This window comes from Epinephelus fuscoguttatus, linkage group LG2 (assembly GCF_011397635.1).
Source record: "Epinephelus fuscoguttatus linkage group LG2, E.fuscoguttatus.final_Chr_v1".
NCBI lineage: Eukaryota > Metazoa > Chordata > Actinopteri > Perciformes > Serranidae > Epinephelus > Epinephelus fuscoguttatus.
In genome coordinates, this window is record NC_064753.1 from 39658155 (window position 1) to 39677894 (window position 19740).

At 42.7% G+C, this 19740-nt stretch overlaps 1 protein-coding gene across 1 annotated transcript in view; it reads left to right on the forward strand.

The window, feature by feature from the left end:
• The window catches only part of LOC125882438 (A disintegrin and metalloproteinase with thrombospondin motifs 7), a 118162-nt gene that overhangs the window by 80337 nt on the left and 18085 nt on the right, over positions 1 to 19740 (forward strand). Inside the window, exons 17-22 of the mRNA XM_049566130.1 lie at positions 324 to 450; positions 2354 to 2567; positions 5121 to 6890; positions 7784 to 7936; positions 10638 to 10811; positions 16966 to 17112. Of these exons, the coding sequence (XP_049422087.1) occupies positions 324 to 450; positions 2354 to 2567; positions 5121 to 6890; positions 7784 to 7936; positions 10638 to 10811; positions 16966 to 17112 (2585 nt within the window). The remainder of the gene's footprint in view (positions 1 to 323; positions 451 to 2353; positions 2568 to 5120; positions 6891 to 7783; positions 7937 to 10637; positions 10812 to 16965; positions 17113 to 19740) is intronic.

Genomic DNA, 19740 nt, shown 5'->3' on the forward strand with positions numbered 1-19740 from the left:
CAGAGGAGATAAACCTGTCACAGCTTTAGGAGACATGTCCTTTTATGTAATGCTGTGTGAAACCTGGACGTGACACTTTCCAGTGTGGTCAATACTGAAATGTATTTCCATTTTAGCCACCTAGAAAAGGCTCTCTCTAAGCGTACAATCACCACTTTAGTTTGCTGTCAGAGCGATTCAGAGCAGCCGAACTTTCCCCTTAATCAACCGCTGGTGACATCAGTACCAGGCGCCTTCTAGCTACAAGACTATTATTATTATTACAACATCCACGTGTTTGTCTTAGTCACAAAAGCTCCTCTCTCCTCTCTCTGGTATTCCAGGTGTTCAGAGGCAGATTGTTCACTGTGTGGAGAAGACAACTGGGATAGTGGAGGAGCACCTCTGTGACCCTTTAACCCGACCTGATGATAACCAAACCAGCTGTGACAAGGATCCATGTCCAGCCATGTGAGTTCACCCTCCAGACATCATTTACAAAATGAGCCCAGCAGCATTCACAGACACACACTCGGAGATGAAGACACATTTTTCAATCCTTGCAGAAGCAATGGTCAATATTCTGATTGTTATTTTTCTGAGCTATTATTTTGAAAGTAGGTCACTAAGGCATCTTTTTGAGGTACTAAGTTTGGAATGCCGGGTTTAGATTCTGTCTGTATCTACATAAAGGTGACAGGACACTGTCACGAACTTGTCATAAACGTTTATAATAATACATTTTATTTAAAAAGCGCCTTTCTCAACACTCAAGGACACATACAGAGCATTAAAAATACAATTAAAATCACAATTAAAATAAATAAAAACAACAGACAAGAGTGACACAAAGTAAAAATGGATGTGGGCAATTAAAGGGAATATGCAATTTGGAACAGATGGGGGTTTTGAGTTGTGATTTGAAATGGGGTAGAGAGTCCATGTTTCTGAGGTCCGGGGGGAGAGAGTTCCAGAGTTTGGGAGCAGAGCGACTGAAAGCTCTGCTCCCCATGGTGCTGAGCCGGGCGGGGGGCACAGAGAGGTGGAGGGAGGAGGACGACCTGAGGGAGCGAGAGGGGGTGGCGATGTGGAGGAGATCACACAGGTAGGGGGGGGCGAGGTTGTGAATGGCCTTGAAAGTATACAGAAGGATTTTGTAATGGATTCTGAATTTGACTGGAAGCCAGTGAAGCTGCTGGAGGACAGGGGTGATGTGGTGAAAGGAGGGGGTTCTGGTAATAATGCGGGCTGCAGAGTTTTGGACCAGTTGAAGCTTATGGAGGGATTTGTGAGGGGCACCAAGGAGAGGTGAGTTACAATAATCAATGCGGGAGGTGACGAGGCTGTGGATCAGGATAGCCGTGGTGTGAGGGGTGAGGGAGGGGCGGAGACGGTTAATGTTTCGTAGGTGGAAATATGCAGACCAGGTGATGTTATTGATGTGTGAGTGGAAAGACAGTAAGCTGTCGAGCATGACACCCAGACTCTTAACCTGAGGGGAGAGGGACACTGTGGAACTGTCAATAGCGAGGGAGAAACTGTCAGTTTTGTATAAAGTGGATTTGGTACCGACCAGGAGGAGTTCTGTTTTATCAGAGTTGAGTTTGAGGAAGTTGGAGGTGAACCAAGATTTAATTTCTGAGAGGCAGTGGGTGAGGGAGGAGGGTGGAAGAGAGGTGTCGGGTTTACTGGATAAGTAGAGCTGGGTGTCATCCGCGAAGCAGTGAAAGTGAATACCAGATTTACGGAAAATATTGCCAAGTGGGATAAGATAGATAATGAAGAGGAGGGGCCCCAGGACGGAACCCTGGGGCACACCTGAAGTGACGGGGGAGGGCTGTGAAGTGAAGGATTTAAGGAGGTGAGGCGAAGGATTGACTGCTGTCATTAAGTGTCATTCTGTTTTTGTAATGTCAAGTTGACATTATTTGGGTTGTCTTGATTATGACAATTTGACATTAATCAAAGTGACATCACCAGAAGTTGTCTTTGTCAGTTGACATTAAATTTGTTTGAGATGTCCTTATAATGACAACTTGACATTAACATAAAGACATCTTCTGGTAACGTCATCCTGGTTAATGTCAAGTCATCGTTTTGAGAAACTAAGTTTGCAACAGTAAGTCCTTACGTTGAGATACTGATTATTTTTGTGAGGGCGGTATTTTTCACAAGGTGGAAATGAGCCTCCAGTGCTATGAACCAGCCCTCCCCACTGCCAGCCTGAAATCAAACTCACCGAACCTTTAAAACACAACCATCTAAATCTGTATATGAGTCAGCAGCGTCTGCAGAGATGTAAAAGTATTGTAATTTTCTCTCAAGTGTTCATCAAATTGGAAATACGTGCACTTGTGTGTGTCTCTGTGTGCAGATGGTGGGTCGGGGAGTGGCAGAAGTGCTCAGCGAGCTGTGGGAGCTCGGGCCAGACGAAAAGGACAGTGCTCTGCATCCAGGCAGTGAGTACAGAGGAGCAGAAAGCACTGCAGCCCAGTGAATGTGAACACATCCCCAAACCTGAGTCCCTGTCCTCCTGCAACACACACATCCCCTGCCCAGCAGACTGGACCACGGGCAACTGGTCAAAGGTGAGTCTGAGTCGGAATATTAAGCTCTAGTTTGTCAGCAAATGAAAACTGTTCTGCGTCTTGTCAGAAATTGTTAAAGCCACTTTAACATTTTCTAAACAAGGTTTCTTTCTGAAAGATTATGTTAAAGCATCTTTCAAGACACTCAAGGACACTTTACAAAACCAGATAAGACAGTCAGTACATAATTAAGGTTACAAGATTAAGGCACAAGATGTTTCCACATCTCAAGCTTTTACAAAATACAAGAGCTGAAGATTTGACTGTCACAGAGACAGAACCACATTGCTGATTCTTTAGAGCCAGCATTGTGCATTACCTCAGATCTTCAGTTGTGTGACCAGATTTATAAAACATTGCACAGGAACCGTACTGAGTTAAGTGTGGCCAAAAATTGAAAATATATATATATATTTTTTAATGTGATTTATACAACCATGTGTACACCTGCCAGTGTGAAGGCAGTATTTACATATATGTATACAGTATGTGTACTGCAATGATTGCTCCACACCTTGCCGAAATGATCGCAACAATCAGTCCACTTGAAAATGGAAATTCGAGAGTTGCTTTATTCAGTTTATTTTAATTTATTTCAGTTTTGTTGTGGCAAGCCTGACCTGTATTATGATCAGGGCTCCTAATGAGGATATAGAGCGTGATGGTTGTGTGAGAGCTGATAAAGGCTTTATTTCAAGACTTTGTAATTGTAATTTGTAATTTACACAATCACTGTGTGCAGGAGGGGTGAGGATGTGTGTGAGGAGACTGGAGAAGGCAGAGTGTGTGTGTGGCAGCGACGGCAGTGTCTTCAGTGCGCACTGAGTACTCTGTGACAGTGATTTTACATACAAAAATCTGGAAACTTACTTGCCTTACTTGGTGATTCATTCACCACTTTAGAAGATATTATTGAAAACTATTGATGCCCTGGTCTGTAATTACTTAATTACATTTATATGTGTGCATTTCAACAACTGCGGTGCGCTCCACAGCTGACCACAACTCTCACAAGTAGCGCACTATCCAGCCCTCTGCTCTGCACTCTGGGGGTGGGAGTGGCCTCGTTTTGTGTGTACGCAGTGGTTATAAATGAGCCCCTAGAGCTTAAACTACAAATAACTTCTGATGTTTGTATGTTTTGTCATACTCGTCTCTTTTTTCTACACGTAGACACAACTTGGTTCCTCAAACTAAAACTTAATTTACAGGCAAATTAACATTTTGGTTTTGATGCTAATTAGCAAATGTGAACATGATGAACATGGTAAACAGTGTGGCTGTAGACTCCTTTATATCTGTTTGAGTCCTGGTTATTTGGCTCTGATTGTGACCCTGAGGAGTCCCATAACTCAGCGTAACTAAAGATGATCCGGCTTCATCCTTCACGGCTTTTAGGATTTAGGTTGATATGCACAAAGAGCTTAGGCCGCCAGAATCACAATTAAATTTACTCGATGCATTTGATAAAACAGCTATCACTGAATTTTAATATCTGGTTCACGCTACACAATATCAGCCTGATTAGAGACCGACGCAGCAACATACAGTGTTGGCATGTATCGTGAAAGACAGTGAGTGTCGTGCACGATAATCCATCATTTCATCTCGTGTAGTGTGTCATCGTAGATGACAGCCAACACCATGTTACAACAGAAATTCGAGTATGTTTGATTTTCTTTTTGTCCATCACGACTGCTCCCGTCACAGCCGTCACTTTGATCAAGAGAAACACAGAGCGATCTGCTGCCGTAGACAACTGTACACCAACAAGCCCAGCCTTTCTGATATTTCCTCTAGGGACATTACCACAACAGAGTAAAAAGGGGAAAATGATGGTGTGAAACAGCAGAGGCACTTTTTCAATCCGCTGAGTGCTGCCATTAGCATCGAGCTAGCAAAGAATGTTATTTCGTCATAATGGAGATGGACAAAAAGTAATGAAATTAAAAATAGTGGCTTTTACTCACCACAACTGCAGAGGCTACCAGCTTCATTTGAAACAGACGACATTATAAACAGGCCGTTATTTATTATTCCCTCTGTATTTTTAAGTTTTTACTTTTTATCCGCTCCCGTTTGCCTTGATAAAGTTAATGCATTTCAAACTCAACACTTCCTGTATCTGTTTCAAATTAAAAGCACCTTATAACCTCGGCTGAGAGAATCCCTTCATTTTCTAAAAGGGCTGTTATTGTGAAACATTTGCAGGAAGTTGTGGATGATTCAGTGGCTTGTATGTTTGTAGACGGTGCTTCAAAAGTAGCTCCTGCCATCTGGTGGTGCTTTTTACGTTACTGCAACAACATTTCGGCTGGCACATGAACAGTGACTGAAATAATGGTAAGTAATAAAAATAGGACAAGAATAACCCAATGACATAGCTTAGTTGTGAAAGGCGTGTGAAAGGGATGATTGGTGTGGACCATCACGTAGTGTGTCACGTCTGTCGGCCAAGTCACGGCGTGATTTTATGGACAGAAATGTTGTGTTGTGTGAACCAGGTATAAGTTTGGCCTAATCGTGATCTGATCTGTCTTTTCTTCCATGCAGTGTTCGCTGACTTGTGGAAGCGGAGTACGTCGCCGTAATGTGACCTGCTCTAGAAACACAGGGATTGACTGTGACCCTCAGAAGAAGCCCCACGCTGTGACTACCTGCAACACCCAGGACTGTCCGCCAGTGGCTGATAACTTCGGAGGTATGGACTGGTCTGGAAGCGGCTGGTCGAGCAAAGAAGTGCTCAATGAAATCAACTCCATACCTGAAGTCAAACCTCCTCCCAAATACAGCACCACCAGAGCCCAGCCAAGAAACAATAATAATAATGACCTCAACAACAATGTGGAGGGAGATTTTCACTATCACAATAACATTGAAAATATCGACCCCTCTGCGGAAAACAGCGTTCAAGTTGACGATTTTTATTATGACTATAATTTTATCAACTTCCATGAAGACTTGTCGGAGGACTTTGATGGACAAGATCCGGAATCCAACGCTCCCCAGGAGACCAAGCCAACAGACAGTGTGAAAGAAAACACTGACATGGAAACAACAAAAGCTCCTTTAACCATTGATACTGGTTCAAAGGCCACTTCCTACACTTTGAACACTGAGGAGCCACAGAGCACAGATCTGGACAATAAGAAGGACAACGGAGCAACAAAGGAGCCTATGCAAACAAGTTCTGAAGATTTGGATGACTTCCTGTCTGAGGATTATCTTCTGCCGGTGTCTACCACTCGCTCACCGCCATTGTCTACGACTCAGCGTTCACAAACACATACAGAGACACATGACGAGGATGTGTGGCGGTCTGAAAACATCAGCACAATGCCTGGTCCGGCTACAGAGGAGCCTACACAAGATGTGAAATGGGAGCAATATGGAGAGGAGGTTGAAAATAACTATGACATTTTCACTGAGGATGTGACTCCAAAAGACGCTGCTCCCACACCCGGACATCAAACCACAATCAGTACTATTGTTGCTGAAACAGTGAGTACTCAGGCGACGGATGAACATGATGATTATGAGTACAGCTACAACAAAAAAAGTACTTCAGGTCCAGATGTAGAGAGTCCTGAACCTTTAGGCTCTCCCACACCAGAAACTGTAGTTCACGTTCAGACTGAAGTTCAACTGGACGAAGGTGCTTCAGAAATACCTCTAACAACCAGTCAGTCAACAACATTTACAACCGCCTTCACATCGGAGGATCTGGATTTGGCTCAGACTAATTTTGATACAGTATATGACACTAGCGAGGGTGATTCATGGGATACAGACCTCAGCACAACCTCACTTCCTGCCTCTGAGACGTCCACTCCTCCTCTGCTAATCTCAGGTAATCAGGAGGCCTCCGAAGACTCCACATTGTTAACTGGAACAGAAATCATACCTCCTCCAAACCTGGAGGGAGCCACTCTGCCTCCCCCAGCTGATTTCCTGCCAACTACAAAGAAACAGATGCCGACCAAACCCGCCTTCGCTGAAAGAACTGGAACAGATGCCACATCCCGAGCTTTACCGTCTGATTTCGCTGATTTTGATTACAATGAAATAGTCGTTCCCCCGATGCTCAGGAGAAGCGGCAACACCAATTCTGGTCCTTCGTACCGGCTTCCAACAAACGCAGCAACCCCTCCTCAACACAGCACAACGCCAGAACATCTCATTGAATTTCCAACACCTGCTGTGCCGTCCTTGCCAACACATCCGCCTCTTCTGTGGCCGCTTCCAGTGCTGACATCTGCCCCAACTTCAGCTTCCACGCAAGTGACTGCTGCCGCCTACTGGGTCACCGGCAACTGGAGCACTGTGAGTCTGCATCAGTCCACGCATTCTGCTGTTATACTCATACTGTGGGACAAAGCACAGCTGCGTCTCATTATTTGCGTCTCTGTCTGCTTTTATTATGCAGACACAGCGTCTAGGTTTGGCCCCTGCACACATTTTAATTCTGTGGAGACACCATTTGACCTCAAGCTAACGCAGATAATCAAGGCTCAAGACCTTTATCTGTCTCCGAGGGGCAATTGGTTTTGCTGCAGTAGCAATAAAGAATATAACACAGGGGTGGACACACACCATAAAAACCACACATACTGTACATAAGCACAGATAATAAAGAACATGTGTATACAGTAAAAAGGTGAGCATAAAGGTGAACGTGAGCACAAAAGCTAGAATAATAGTGACGAAAAACAAAGAAGAAACAGGTGTGATGGAGATGGGCTGATGCTTCCTGTACTTTACAGAGTGCAGCAGTGAAATGGCAGAGAGTATGCAAGAAAATGTATATCTGTTAGTTTTGATGAAGGTTGTCTGACGCAGGAAGCAGAAGGAAAGACACTTAAATTCTAAGTGCGGGGGGTGGGAGCTGTCAGAAATAATGGATTCTGCTTTCTTTAGCAGCTGTTTGTTGTACAGCTCAGATTTCAGATTCCATTTCTATTTTCTAATGTCCAATTATGTGATGAATTTTTATGGCACATTAGACAAGCAGTTGCTTCTGCTCAAACCCCCGCTATGCTGTCCATAATATTTAAGGAATTTGCATTGATTTGCATATCATGTAAGTGCTCAAAGCCTGGTCTGATTTGCATTGTTGTCTGTGAGGTTTGTTGTGAATGCTGGAATAGTTTTAACACCTAACCCTGAAATCACAAAGTGGAAGTGGTGTTCTGATGTGTTACTTCATTTGTGGGCAGTGCTCCACCAGCTGTGGTCTGGGTGCCATCTGGAGGACGCTGTCTTGCAGCACTGGCTCAGACTCTGACTGTGATCCAGCTAAGAGGCCTGTGCCAGCCCAGAGGTGTTACCTGCGCCCCTGCGCTATATGGAAAGTCGAAGAGTGGAGTAAGGTGAGAAAACTTAAACACAAACAAAGACAACCAAAATCAATGCTTCAAATGGTCATTCTTAGGTCCGATTTTTTTTACAAATATTTACCCTAGAAAATATTTGGATTTGGTCAAAAGTCCTATCATGTCTTGGATTTTTGGATTTATTTACTAGCGCGGTGGCTGTAGTGAAAGCAATGTCCGTCAGTCCACTACTTTGTCCAAAATCATATGGATTGCCATGAAATTTGTCACAGACATTCATGGTCCGCAGAAGATAATAACAACTTTGATGATCTCCTGAGTTTATCTTGTGCCACCATGCAGTTGACATTTATAGCTTTGAGTTAATTGTCCAGATATACAGTGAATGTAGTGTCATTAATTTTGTAACAGACATCCATGTCTCCCTCAAGATGAATTGTAATAACTTTGATGCTTTTCATCCAGCGCCACCTTCAGCTCAAAGTTTCACTTAGTCAAAATGGCATTCAGCTTCAGCTGTACTTACTGTAGTGTTTGGTGGTAGTGACCAAATTTCAGCATGCTAGCAGGCTAAACTAAGGATGTGTTCCCATCACCTAGTAGTGAAGTAGACTGCACAGGGTATAGACTGAAACATAAAGTTTATTGCAGTGACTTCTTCATAGAAAATCCTCACTTCACATTAGTGTTGCACAGTATACCAGTACTAAAATAGTACCGCGGTACTAGAGTATTCCAAACGGTACTATACTGCATTTGGAAAATACCGGTACTTTGAAATTGATTCAATTCATTAATTTAGTTAATTTATTTTACTCAATTATGCACACAAACGCCTTTCTTGTTCCTATTGGAGCACAGATTGCACAAGTGGTGTGTATGACAACACCTGTATCAACATCTGCAGCTGGCGCATGTGAAAAAAGACAAGAGAAAGTCTACCTCACAAAGGGAGACAACACGAGACAACACAAACTTGGTGGAACATTTGAGTTACCAAACCGTGACGTCCGTACTGAGGTACTTACCGAACCATGATTTTTTTGGTACCGTTACACCCCTACTATTTATTGTTCTAAAGGTTTGTATCCAAAAGGACTTTTCCTTAGGAAAAGTGCCGAAGAGTATTGAAAAGTATCGAAATTCATATTGGTATTGGTACCGAAACAAAGATTTTGGTATCGTGACAACACTACTTCACATACATAAAATCAAATGGAGATGAGCAAATGCTACTCCATTTGGTTAGTTTTTACCCACCTGAAAAAGACCCATGGTTGCCCCCTCTGGGTTGGAGGAGTGTTCAAGAGTTCAAGTACCTCGGGGTCTTGTTCAGGAGTGAGGGTAGAATGGAGCGTGAGATGAAACGCCGGTTTTATGCAGCATCTACATTGATGTTGGTGCTGTGCTGGATCATCGTGGAGCTAGAAGGCGAAGCTTTCGATTTACTGGTCCATCCACGTCCCAACCCTCACCTATGGCCATGAGCTCTGGGTAGTGACCGAAAGAATGAGATTTTGGATACAAGCGGTTGAAATGACTTTCCTCCGTGGGGTGGCTGGGCTCAGCCTTAGAGATAGGGTAAGGAGTTAGGACATCCTGAGGGAGCTCAGTCAGTTGAGGTGGTTCAAGGATATGGTCAGGATGCCCTTGGGGCGCATCCTGTTAGAGATGTTCTGGGCACATCCAATTGGTCAGAGGCCCCAGGGCAGACCCAGAAAACGCTGGAGGGATTACATATCTCTTCTGGCCTGGGAACGTCTTGGGGTCCTCTAGAAGGAGCTGGAAAGTGTTGCTGTAGAGAGGGACGTCTGGGGTGCTTTGCTTGGCCTTCTGCCCCAGTGAGCCAGCCTGGATAAGCGGATGAAAATGGATGGATGGACTTTGTCATAAATAATAACTACTAATGATATTGATAATAAAAACCTAATAATAACCAAGGTGAAACCATAGTCAACTGCGACACCATATATTTTGTAAATTAATCAAATCACATTTATTCACAATTTACATACATTTCAATAAGAGTATGTTTTGTAATGGTATGAGTTTTTGTTTCAATAGATATACAATATTTTATTTCAGTAGTGTTTATGTTACAGGGGGTAATGAACAAATAAAGTGATGTCTGTGTTGATGACATGGTGAGTTATGAATGGAGGGAATCTTAACAGAGAGCAGGGAGTATGGAGTACTGTTTATGTACACTGTGTAATGAAACCTAAAACAAAGCATAACTGGTAAACATTAGCATGTTAGCATAATCATTTGATATTAATTTAGCTCAAAGCACCACTGTGCCTGCAGTATGTGCAGCCTCACAGAGGTGCTAGCATGGCTGTAGATTTTATTTCAAAACAAACTCTGATGAGATTGTTTGTATAAAACTGAAAATGATGAGCCTGAAATAAGATGAAGATAAGCTGTCCCAGGCAAATGATGTGGTCAGACAAACAGAAGTACTTTTAGTATAAAAATAGCTCTAAAGGGATTTTCTTGTTATAAATATTAACATCTATTAGCCGTTCAGGTCAGATGTTATCTTCTGTAGTCGGTCAGGGGATGTTGGAACTGCTGCTTGGTCTTTCAAACATTCATCCATCACTTCAGTTCATATCAGTGAAGTTTGTAAATGAGTAATTAAACCCATTCAAACCACACAGCAAACCAAGCTGCCTGTGACTCACTACTACAGCTCGTGCTGTCTGAATAACAATCATGCCACGTCTTCTCCCAGTGCTCCAAGAATTGTGAAGGCGGCGTTAAATCACGAGAGGTCCAGTGTTTCGACTTGCGGGATCAAAGGCCCCTGCGACCTTTCCACTGCCGGGCCATGTCCTCCAGGCCGCACACCCGGATGACCTGTAACCTTCAGCCATGTCTGGACTGGTACACGTCCTCCTGGGGTCAGGTGAGTCATATAAAGCAAATGATGTATTTTCTGGTTTTCTGTTGGAAAGGAGAAGTGTCACTCAAAGCTTGCCTCGTGTATTTTTAAATAAAATGGTGATATCTGTCAGAACATTTTAACACCATAGACATATATACATAGACGCCGCATCGAGCGCTGAGCTGTACATCAACGTTGCCGCCATATTGGATGTGGCAAAGCTGCGCTGTAAACTAATAGAAGTGAATGGACTTAATTTCATAAAGCACCTTTCTACAAAGAAATTTACGTTAATGCCTCTCGTTTATTCATTCACACACACACACACACACTAATATACTTGGGAAACAGTTAGGCACCAAAAACAATGTATTTGATCTTCTCAGATGGCTAAGATAAGAACTTTATTGATCCCACACAGGAGCAATTCACCTTACATCAGCTATAGAGAACAAGGTAGTGCCGAAAAACAATACACACAGTATATACACACATGTGTATGTGTGTGTGTGTATATATATATATATATATATATATATATATATAGGCTATATATTGTAGCAACCCTGCAGTAAATGTTCTGTTATAATGTCAATGTTCTGTGAGTTAATGGCATGTTTGGGATTGAATGAGTATAGGTAGGGGGCGGGGTGCGAGTGTGACGGGAATGAGGGCAATGTGTGAGGGTGCTGGTGTGTGGAGGAGAGAGCTGGAGGAGAGAGCAGGAGTGCACAGTTGGAGTTACAGCTAAGTTCTTGTTTGTTGGCTGTTTTGGCGCGGTTACGGCCAACAGTAACCTGTAGGCTACTGTTCAGTAATAAACGGTGGTTTGCCGAATAACTGCGTCATCCTTTCCACACATACATACATGTATATATATATATATACAGTACAGGCCAAAAGTTTGGACACACCTTCTCATTCAATGCGTTTTCTTTATTTTCATGACTATTTACATTGTAGATTCTCACTGAAGGCATCAAAACTATGAATGAACACATGTGGAGTTATGTACTTAACAAAAAAAGGTGAAATAACTGAAAACATGTTTTATATTCTAGTTTCTTCAAAATAGCCACCCTTTGCTCTGATTACTGCTTTGCACACTCTTGGCATTCTCTCCATGAGCTTCAAGAGGTAGTCACCTGAAATGGTTTCCACTTCACAGGTGTGCCTTATCAGGGTTAATTAGTGGAATTTCCTGCTTTATCAATGGGGTTGGGACCATCAGTTGTGTTGTGCAGAAGTCAGGTTAATACACAGCCGACAGCCCTATTGGACAACTGTTAAAATTCATATTATGGCAAGAACCAATCAGCTAACTAAAGAAAAACGAGTGGCCATCATTACTTTAAGAAATGAAGGTCAGTCAGTCCGGAAAATTGCAAAAACCTTAAATGTGTCCCCAAGTGGAGTCGCAAAAACCATCAAGCGCTACAACGAAACTGGCACACATGAGGACCGACCCAGGAAAGGAAGACCAAGAGTCACCTCTGCTTCTGAGGATAAGTTCATCCGAGTCACCAGCCTCAGAAATGGCAAGTTAACAGCAGCTCAGATCAGAGAGCAGATGAATGCCACACAGAGTTCTAGCAGCAGACCCATCTCTAGAACAACTGTTAAGAGGAGACTGCGCGAATCAGGCCTTCATGGTCAAATAGCTGCTAGGAAACCACTGCTAAGGAGAGGCAACAAGCAGAAGAGATTTGTTTGGGCCAAGAAACACAAGGAATGGACATTAGACCAGTGGAAATCTGTGCTTTGGTCTGATGAGTCCAAATTTGAGATCTTTGGTTCCAACCGCCGTGTCTTTGTGAGACACAGAAAAGGTGAACGGATGGATTCCACATGCCTGGTTCCCTCTGTGAAGCATGGAGGAGGAGGTGTGATGGTGTGGGGGTGTTTTGCTGGTGACACTGTTGGGGATTTATTCAAAATTGAAGGCACACTGAACCAGCATGGCTACCACAGCATCCTGCAGCGACATGCCATCCCATCCGGTTTGCGTTTAGTTGGACGATCATTTATTTTTCAACAGGACAATGACCCCAAACACACCTCCAGGCTGTGTAAGGGCTATTTGACCAAGAAGGAGAGTGATGGAGTGCTGCGGCAGATGACCTGGCCTCCACAGTCACCGGACCTGAACCCAATCGAGATGGTTTGGGGTGAGCTGGACCGCAGAGTGAAGGCAAAGGGGCCAACAAGTGCTAAACACCTCTGGGAACTCCTTCAAGACTGTTGGAAAACCATTTCAGGTGACTACCTCTTGAAGCTCATGGAGAGAATGCCAAGAGTGTGCAAAGCAGTAATCAGAGCAAAGGGTGGCTATTTTGAAGAAACTAGAATATAAAACATGTTTTCAGTTATTTCACCTTTTTTTGTTAAGTACATAACTCCACATGTGTTCATTCATAGTTTTGATGCCTTCAGTGAGAATCTACAATGTAAATAGTCATGAAAATAAAGAAAACGCATTGAATGAGAAGGTGTGTCCAAACTTTTGGCCTGTACTGTATATATATATATATATATATATATATATATATATATATATATATATATATATGTGTGTGTGTGTACTGCAAAAACGGCAACCTACCAGTCTTCCAGCCTGTTCAGCCTGTTCGCCAAACAGAGGCCCCGTAAGGATGAAAACATCTACCTACCTATATATATATATATATATATATATATATATATATATATATATACAGTACAGGCCAAAAGTTTGGACACACCTTCTCATTCAATGCGTTTTCTTTATTTTCATGACTATTTATATTGTAGATTCTCACTGAAGGCATCAAAACTATGAATGAACATATGTGGAGTTATGTACTTAACAAAAAAAGGTGAAATAACTGAAAACATGTTTTATATTCTAGTTTCTTCAAAATAGCCACCCTTTGCTCTGATTACTGCTTTGCACACTCTTGGCATTCTCTCCATGAGCTTCAAGAGGTAGTCACCTGAAATGGTTTCCACTTCACAGGTGTGCCTTATCAGGGTTAATTAGTGGAATTTCTTGCTTTATCAATGGGGTTGGGACCATCAGTTGTGTTGTGCAGAAGTCAGGTTAATACACAGCCGACAGCCCTATTGGACAACTGTTAAAATTCCTATTATGGCAAGAACCAATCAGCTAACTAAAGAAAAACGAGTGGCCATCATTACTTTAAGAAATGAAGGTCAGTCAGTCCGGAAAATTGCAAAAACTTTAAATGTGTCCCCAAGTGGAGTCGCAAAAACCATCAAGCGCTACAACGAAACTGGCACACATGAGGACCGACCCAGGAAAGGAAGACCAAGAGTCACCTCTGCTTCTGAGGATAAGTTCATCCGAGTCACCAGCCTCAGAAATCGCAAGTTAACAGCAGCTCAGATCAGAGAGCAGATGAATGCCACACAGAGTTCTAGCAGCAGACCCATCTCTAGAACAACTGTTAAGAGGAGACTGCGCGAATCAGGCCTTCATGGTCAAATAGCTGCTAGGAAACCACTGCTAAGGAGAGGCAACAAGCAGAAGAGATTTGTTTGGGCCAAGAAACACAAGGAATGGACATTAGACCAGTGGAAATCTGTGCTTTGGTCTGATGAGTCCAAATTTGAGATCTTTGGTTCCAACCGCCGTGTCTTTGTGAGACGCAGAAAAGGTGAACGGATGGATTCCACATGCCTGGTTCCCACTGTGAAGCATGGAGGAGGAGGTGTGATGGTGTGGGGGTGTTTTGCTGGTGACACTGTTGGGGATTTATTCAATATTGAAGGCACACTGAACCAGCATGGCTACCACAGCATCCTGCAGCGACATGCCATCCCATCCGGTTTGCTTTTAGTTGGACGATCATTTATTTTTCAACAGGACAATGACCCCAAACACACCTCCAGGCTGTGTAAGGGCTATTTGACCAAGAAGGAGAGTGATGGAGTGCTGCGGCAGATGACCTGGCCTCCACAGTCACCGGACCTGAACCCAATGGAGATGGTTTGGGGTGAGCTGGACCGCAGAGTGAAGGCAAAGGGGCCAACAAGTGCTAAACACCTCTGGGAACTCCTTCAAGACTGTTGGAAAACCATTTCAGGTGACTACCTCTTGAAGCTCATGGAGAGAATGCCAAGAGTGTGCAAAGCAGTAATCAGAGCAAAGGGTGGCTATTTTGAAGAAACTAGAATATAAAACATGTTTTCAGTTATTTCACCTGTTTTTGTTAAGTACATAACTCCACATGTGTTCATTCATAGTTTTGATGCCTTCAGTGAGAATCTACAATGTAAATAGTCATGAAAACAAAGAAAATGCATTGAATGAGAAGGTGTGTCCAAACTTTTGGCCTGTACTGTATATATATATATATATATATATATATAGTCTATATATATATATATATATATATATATATATATATATATATATATATATATATATAGATAGATAGATAGTGCCGAAAAAATACACAGTATATACTGTGTATTGTTTTTCGGCACTACCTTGTTCTCTGTAGCTGATGTAAGGTGAATTACTCCTGTGTGGGATCAATAAAGTTCTTATCTTAGCCATCTGAGAAGATCAAATACATTGTTTTTGGTGCCTAACTGTTTCCCAAGTATATTAGTGTGTGTGTGTGAATGAATAAACGAGAGGCATTAATGCAAATTTCTCTGAAGAAAGGCGCTTTATGAAATTAAGTCCATTCACTTCTATTAGTTTACAGCACAGCCTTGCCACATCCAATATGGCGGTGACGTTGACGTATCGCTGCAGCGGGCAAACCCACTCGATGCGGCGTCTACATATATATGTCTATGTTTAACACCACATCAAAAAGCCAAAACGAAACTTGAATGAGATGGATTTTGTTCTCTTTATACAGGGTCCCCATGGGTCCTTAAAATGTCTCAAATTCAGATTGAAAGGATTTTAAATGTTTCTTAGTCACATCACTGATGTAATTGTTGGTGTTGGTGCTGTAGGAAACATAATTATAACAGGAGGGAAACTCTATTCGACGGGGTATCAGACTTCGACACAACACCTGTATGTGCGTAATGCCCCTATTTTTAGCCCCCTCAATGCACTTTGATCAAACAATGAGTTTGCATCTGTCAACTCAGACATCGCAAGCTATGAAAAATGGGAAAAGGCAAGCGTAAGGACAAATGCATTGCAGAACCTTAAACACAGCAAATATCGTCAGGGTCATTTTTTACCGTCCATTTTAAATTGACATTAATGTCTTTACCTGGAAAGAATATATTTTCACTTTTGATGTGTATTTCCATCGCAAGTTTGGGCTTAAATTTCATTTAAAGTGGTGTTAAAAAGGTCTTAAAAAGTCTTAAATCTATCCAGACACCTTGTTATATTACTGAACACATATTTTTAATGCATGTCTTCCTTGTAGCTATTTGCCTTTTATTATATTAGTTTTTTGAGGTAACCATTCACCATCAACATTTTGTCTTTCATTTAAATCATGTTATTGTAGAGTAGTAATGGTGTGTGTGGGGTCTTCTGGGTTGTTGATGCCTTCAAGTACGTGGGAGATTCTGAGATTTAAGCTTGAGCAACTGAGTAGCATTACATTCACAAGCTGTATTGTCAGAAGACGGTCAATTATTCGACATACTGTTGTTGATGAGTGTAATATGAATTTGGTGGCATATTGCAGTGTATGGCAGCGGTTGCTGTTGCCTTAGATTTCACAGCTTCTCACATGTATTTGAACTCAGCAACAAGTGGGACATTTCAGAACAATCTGTGCTTTCAACCATGCAACAATCATGTAACAACAAAGGGCTATAAATTATCACTTTGAAGCGAGCGCCAAGTCTCTGCTCCTTGATTTTTCTGAAAGTGACAAAAACAAATGCCTCTTCGGGAAGTTCAGAAAATGCATTCAGAATGTCAACAAACTGTTGTCAATGGAGGTGATGAAAAGAGTGCACAATTTGCAGCGCAGTGGTGAGTCATGCAAAAATACTGGTATGACCCTGACTGTGCACCGTCTACCGTAAATAACACTCAAAGAAACGTCTTGATGCGCGCTGTTTCCTCCACTGTTGAAGCTCAGCAGTCGACTCAGTCAAGCCTGTACATGTATGCACCTAAACGCATAGATTTATAGATTGTATGTGTGTGTGTGTGTGTGTGTGCATTGTCTTACAATGTCAGTGCTCTGAGGTGTGTGGGGGAGGTGAGCAGCAGCGTATGGTCACCTGTCCAGAGGAGGATCGATGCGATGCGGACCTTCAGCCCAGCAGCATCCAGTCGTGTAATAGCCAGCCTTGTGCTCAGTGGCTTACTGGATCATGGGGACAGGTACACACACACACACACACACACACACACACACACACACACACACGCTCATAAAACAAAATACAGTTACCCTGCATGATGTATGAGTCACAGACCAATTTAATGAAGAATGCACTTCCATGTCATTGATTTATACTTGGTGTGGTATTATTACCAGAAGGAAAACATATCTAAACATCTCGTCATGTTCATGGTCACAAGGAAGCAACCAACAAAATAAAACTGATGAATAAATATTATTTTATTTTATTTTATTTGAATATACACTGAACAAAAATATAAACGCACCACTTTTGTTTTTGCTCCCATTTTTCATGAGCTGAACTCAAAGATCTAAAACATTTTCTATCCACACTAAAGACCATTTCCTCACAAATATTGTTCACAAATCTGTCTAAATCTGTGTTAGTGAGCACTTCTCCTTTGCCGAGATAATCCATCCCACCTCACAGGTGTGGCATATCAAGATGCTGATTAGACAGCATGAATATTGCACAGGTGTGCCTTAGGCTGGCCACAATAAAAGGTCACTCTGCAACGCATCTCCTTCGCATAGAGTTGATCAGGTTGTTGATTGTGGCCTGTGGAATGTTGGTCCACTCCTCTTCAATGGCTGCGCGAAGTTGCTGGATATTGGCAGGAACTGGAACATGCTGTCGTATACGCCGATCCAGAGCATCCCAAACATGCTCAATGGGTGACATGTCCGGTGAGTATGCTGGCCATGCAAGAACTGGGATGTTTTCAGCTTCCAGGAATTGTGTACAGATCCTTGCAACATGGGGCCGTGCATTATCATGCTGCAACATGAGGTGATGGTCGTGGATGAATGGCACAACAATGGGCCTCAGGATCTCATCACGGTATCTCTGTGCATTCAAAATGCCATCAATAAAATGCACCTGTGTTCGTTGTCCATAACATACGCCTGCCCATACCATAACCCCACCGCCACCATGGGCCACTCGATCCACAGCGTTGACATCAGCAAACCGCCCCCCCCACACGACGCCACACATGCTGTCTGCCATCTGCCCTGAACAGTGAAAACTGGGATTCATCCATGAAGAGAACACCTCTCCAACGTGCCAGACGCCATCGAATGTGAGCATTTGCCCACTCAAGTTGGTTACGACAACGAACTGCAGTCAGGTCGAGACCCCGATGAGGACGACGAGCATGCAGATGAGCTTCCCTGAGACGGTTTCTGACAGTTTGTGCAGAAATTCTTTGGTTATGCAAACCGATTGTTGCAGCAGCTGTCCGGGTGGCTGGTCTCAGACGATCTTGGAGGTGAACATGCTGGATGTGGAGGTCCTGGGCTGGTGTGGTTACACGTGGTCTGTGGTTGTGAGGCCGGTTGGATGTACTGCCAAACTGTCTGAAACGCCTTTGGAGACGGCTTATGGTAGAGAAATGAACATTCAATTCACAGGCAACAGCTCTGGTGGACATTCCTGCAATCAGCATGCCAATTGCACGCTCCCTCAAAACTTGCGACATCTGTGGCATTGTGCGGTGTGATAAAACTGCACCTTTTATTGTGGCCAGCCTAAGGCACACCTGTGCAATATTCATGCTGTCTAATCAGCATCTTGATATGCCACACCTGTGAGGTGGGATGGATTATCTCGGCAAAGGAGAAGTGCTCACTAACACAGATTTAGACAGATTTGTGAACAATATTTGTGAGGAAATGGTCTTTAGTGTGTATAGAAAATGTTTAAGATCTTTGAGTTCAGCTCATGAAAAATGAGAGCAAAAACAAAAGTGGTGCGTTTATATTTTTGTTCAGTGTATATAAAACCCAAAACTGGATCAACGATCAGAGATCATTTAATGCTAAATGAAGGGGTAGGCGTGGTTATGGAGGTGACATAATGGCCTAAAATATAGAGTGTGACCTCTGAGGTAGAAAAGACGAAAGATGGAAGAGGAGAAAAGAATCAGGAGGAGTATCACTGCACACTAACACACACTGAAAGACGATAGAGCATCATGATGAGCTCAGTACTGTAGGTTATATATATTTTACATTTGACAGTGAAGCTGCTGAAGAGGACAGAGATGTACAAACACTGGTCAAAGGTCTCAAGAGTGACTGGAGAAATAAAGGGAACATATTTGATGGGTCTGAAATAGCCACAGAAAGAATGTGGGATATAATAATTGGATAAAGCTGGACTCAATTAAGCAACAGGCAATGAATGGATAGACTCCAAGGAAATAGGTGCGTCAGTAAGGAGTGCCATGGTGATGTAGCCTTTCAAGTTGAGTCACATTCATTAACATTCATTATTCGTCTTTTGTGCCTAGAGCTCATATTGAAATCCTACACATTCTGTAGTATTCCTACCTGTGTCACATCGAGTTAGTGGCGATGCTGTTCTAACCATGCACAGATGGAAGTATCTTTCTTAACCCTGGGCAACATTTCTTCAACTCTCAAAATCCACGTCATCACTTATGATCCTTGTGGTTTGCTGCAGGCAGTCATCTCATAAAATCCTGACCCACGCTGGGAAGTATGACCATCAACTGAATTTCTGTTCCACCCGCTTTCTTTTACAAGTGACTGGGGCCATATTCATAAAGCTTCCTTGTACAAAGAGTCGCTCCTAGTTACAA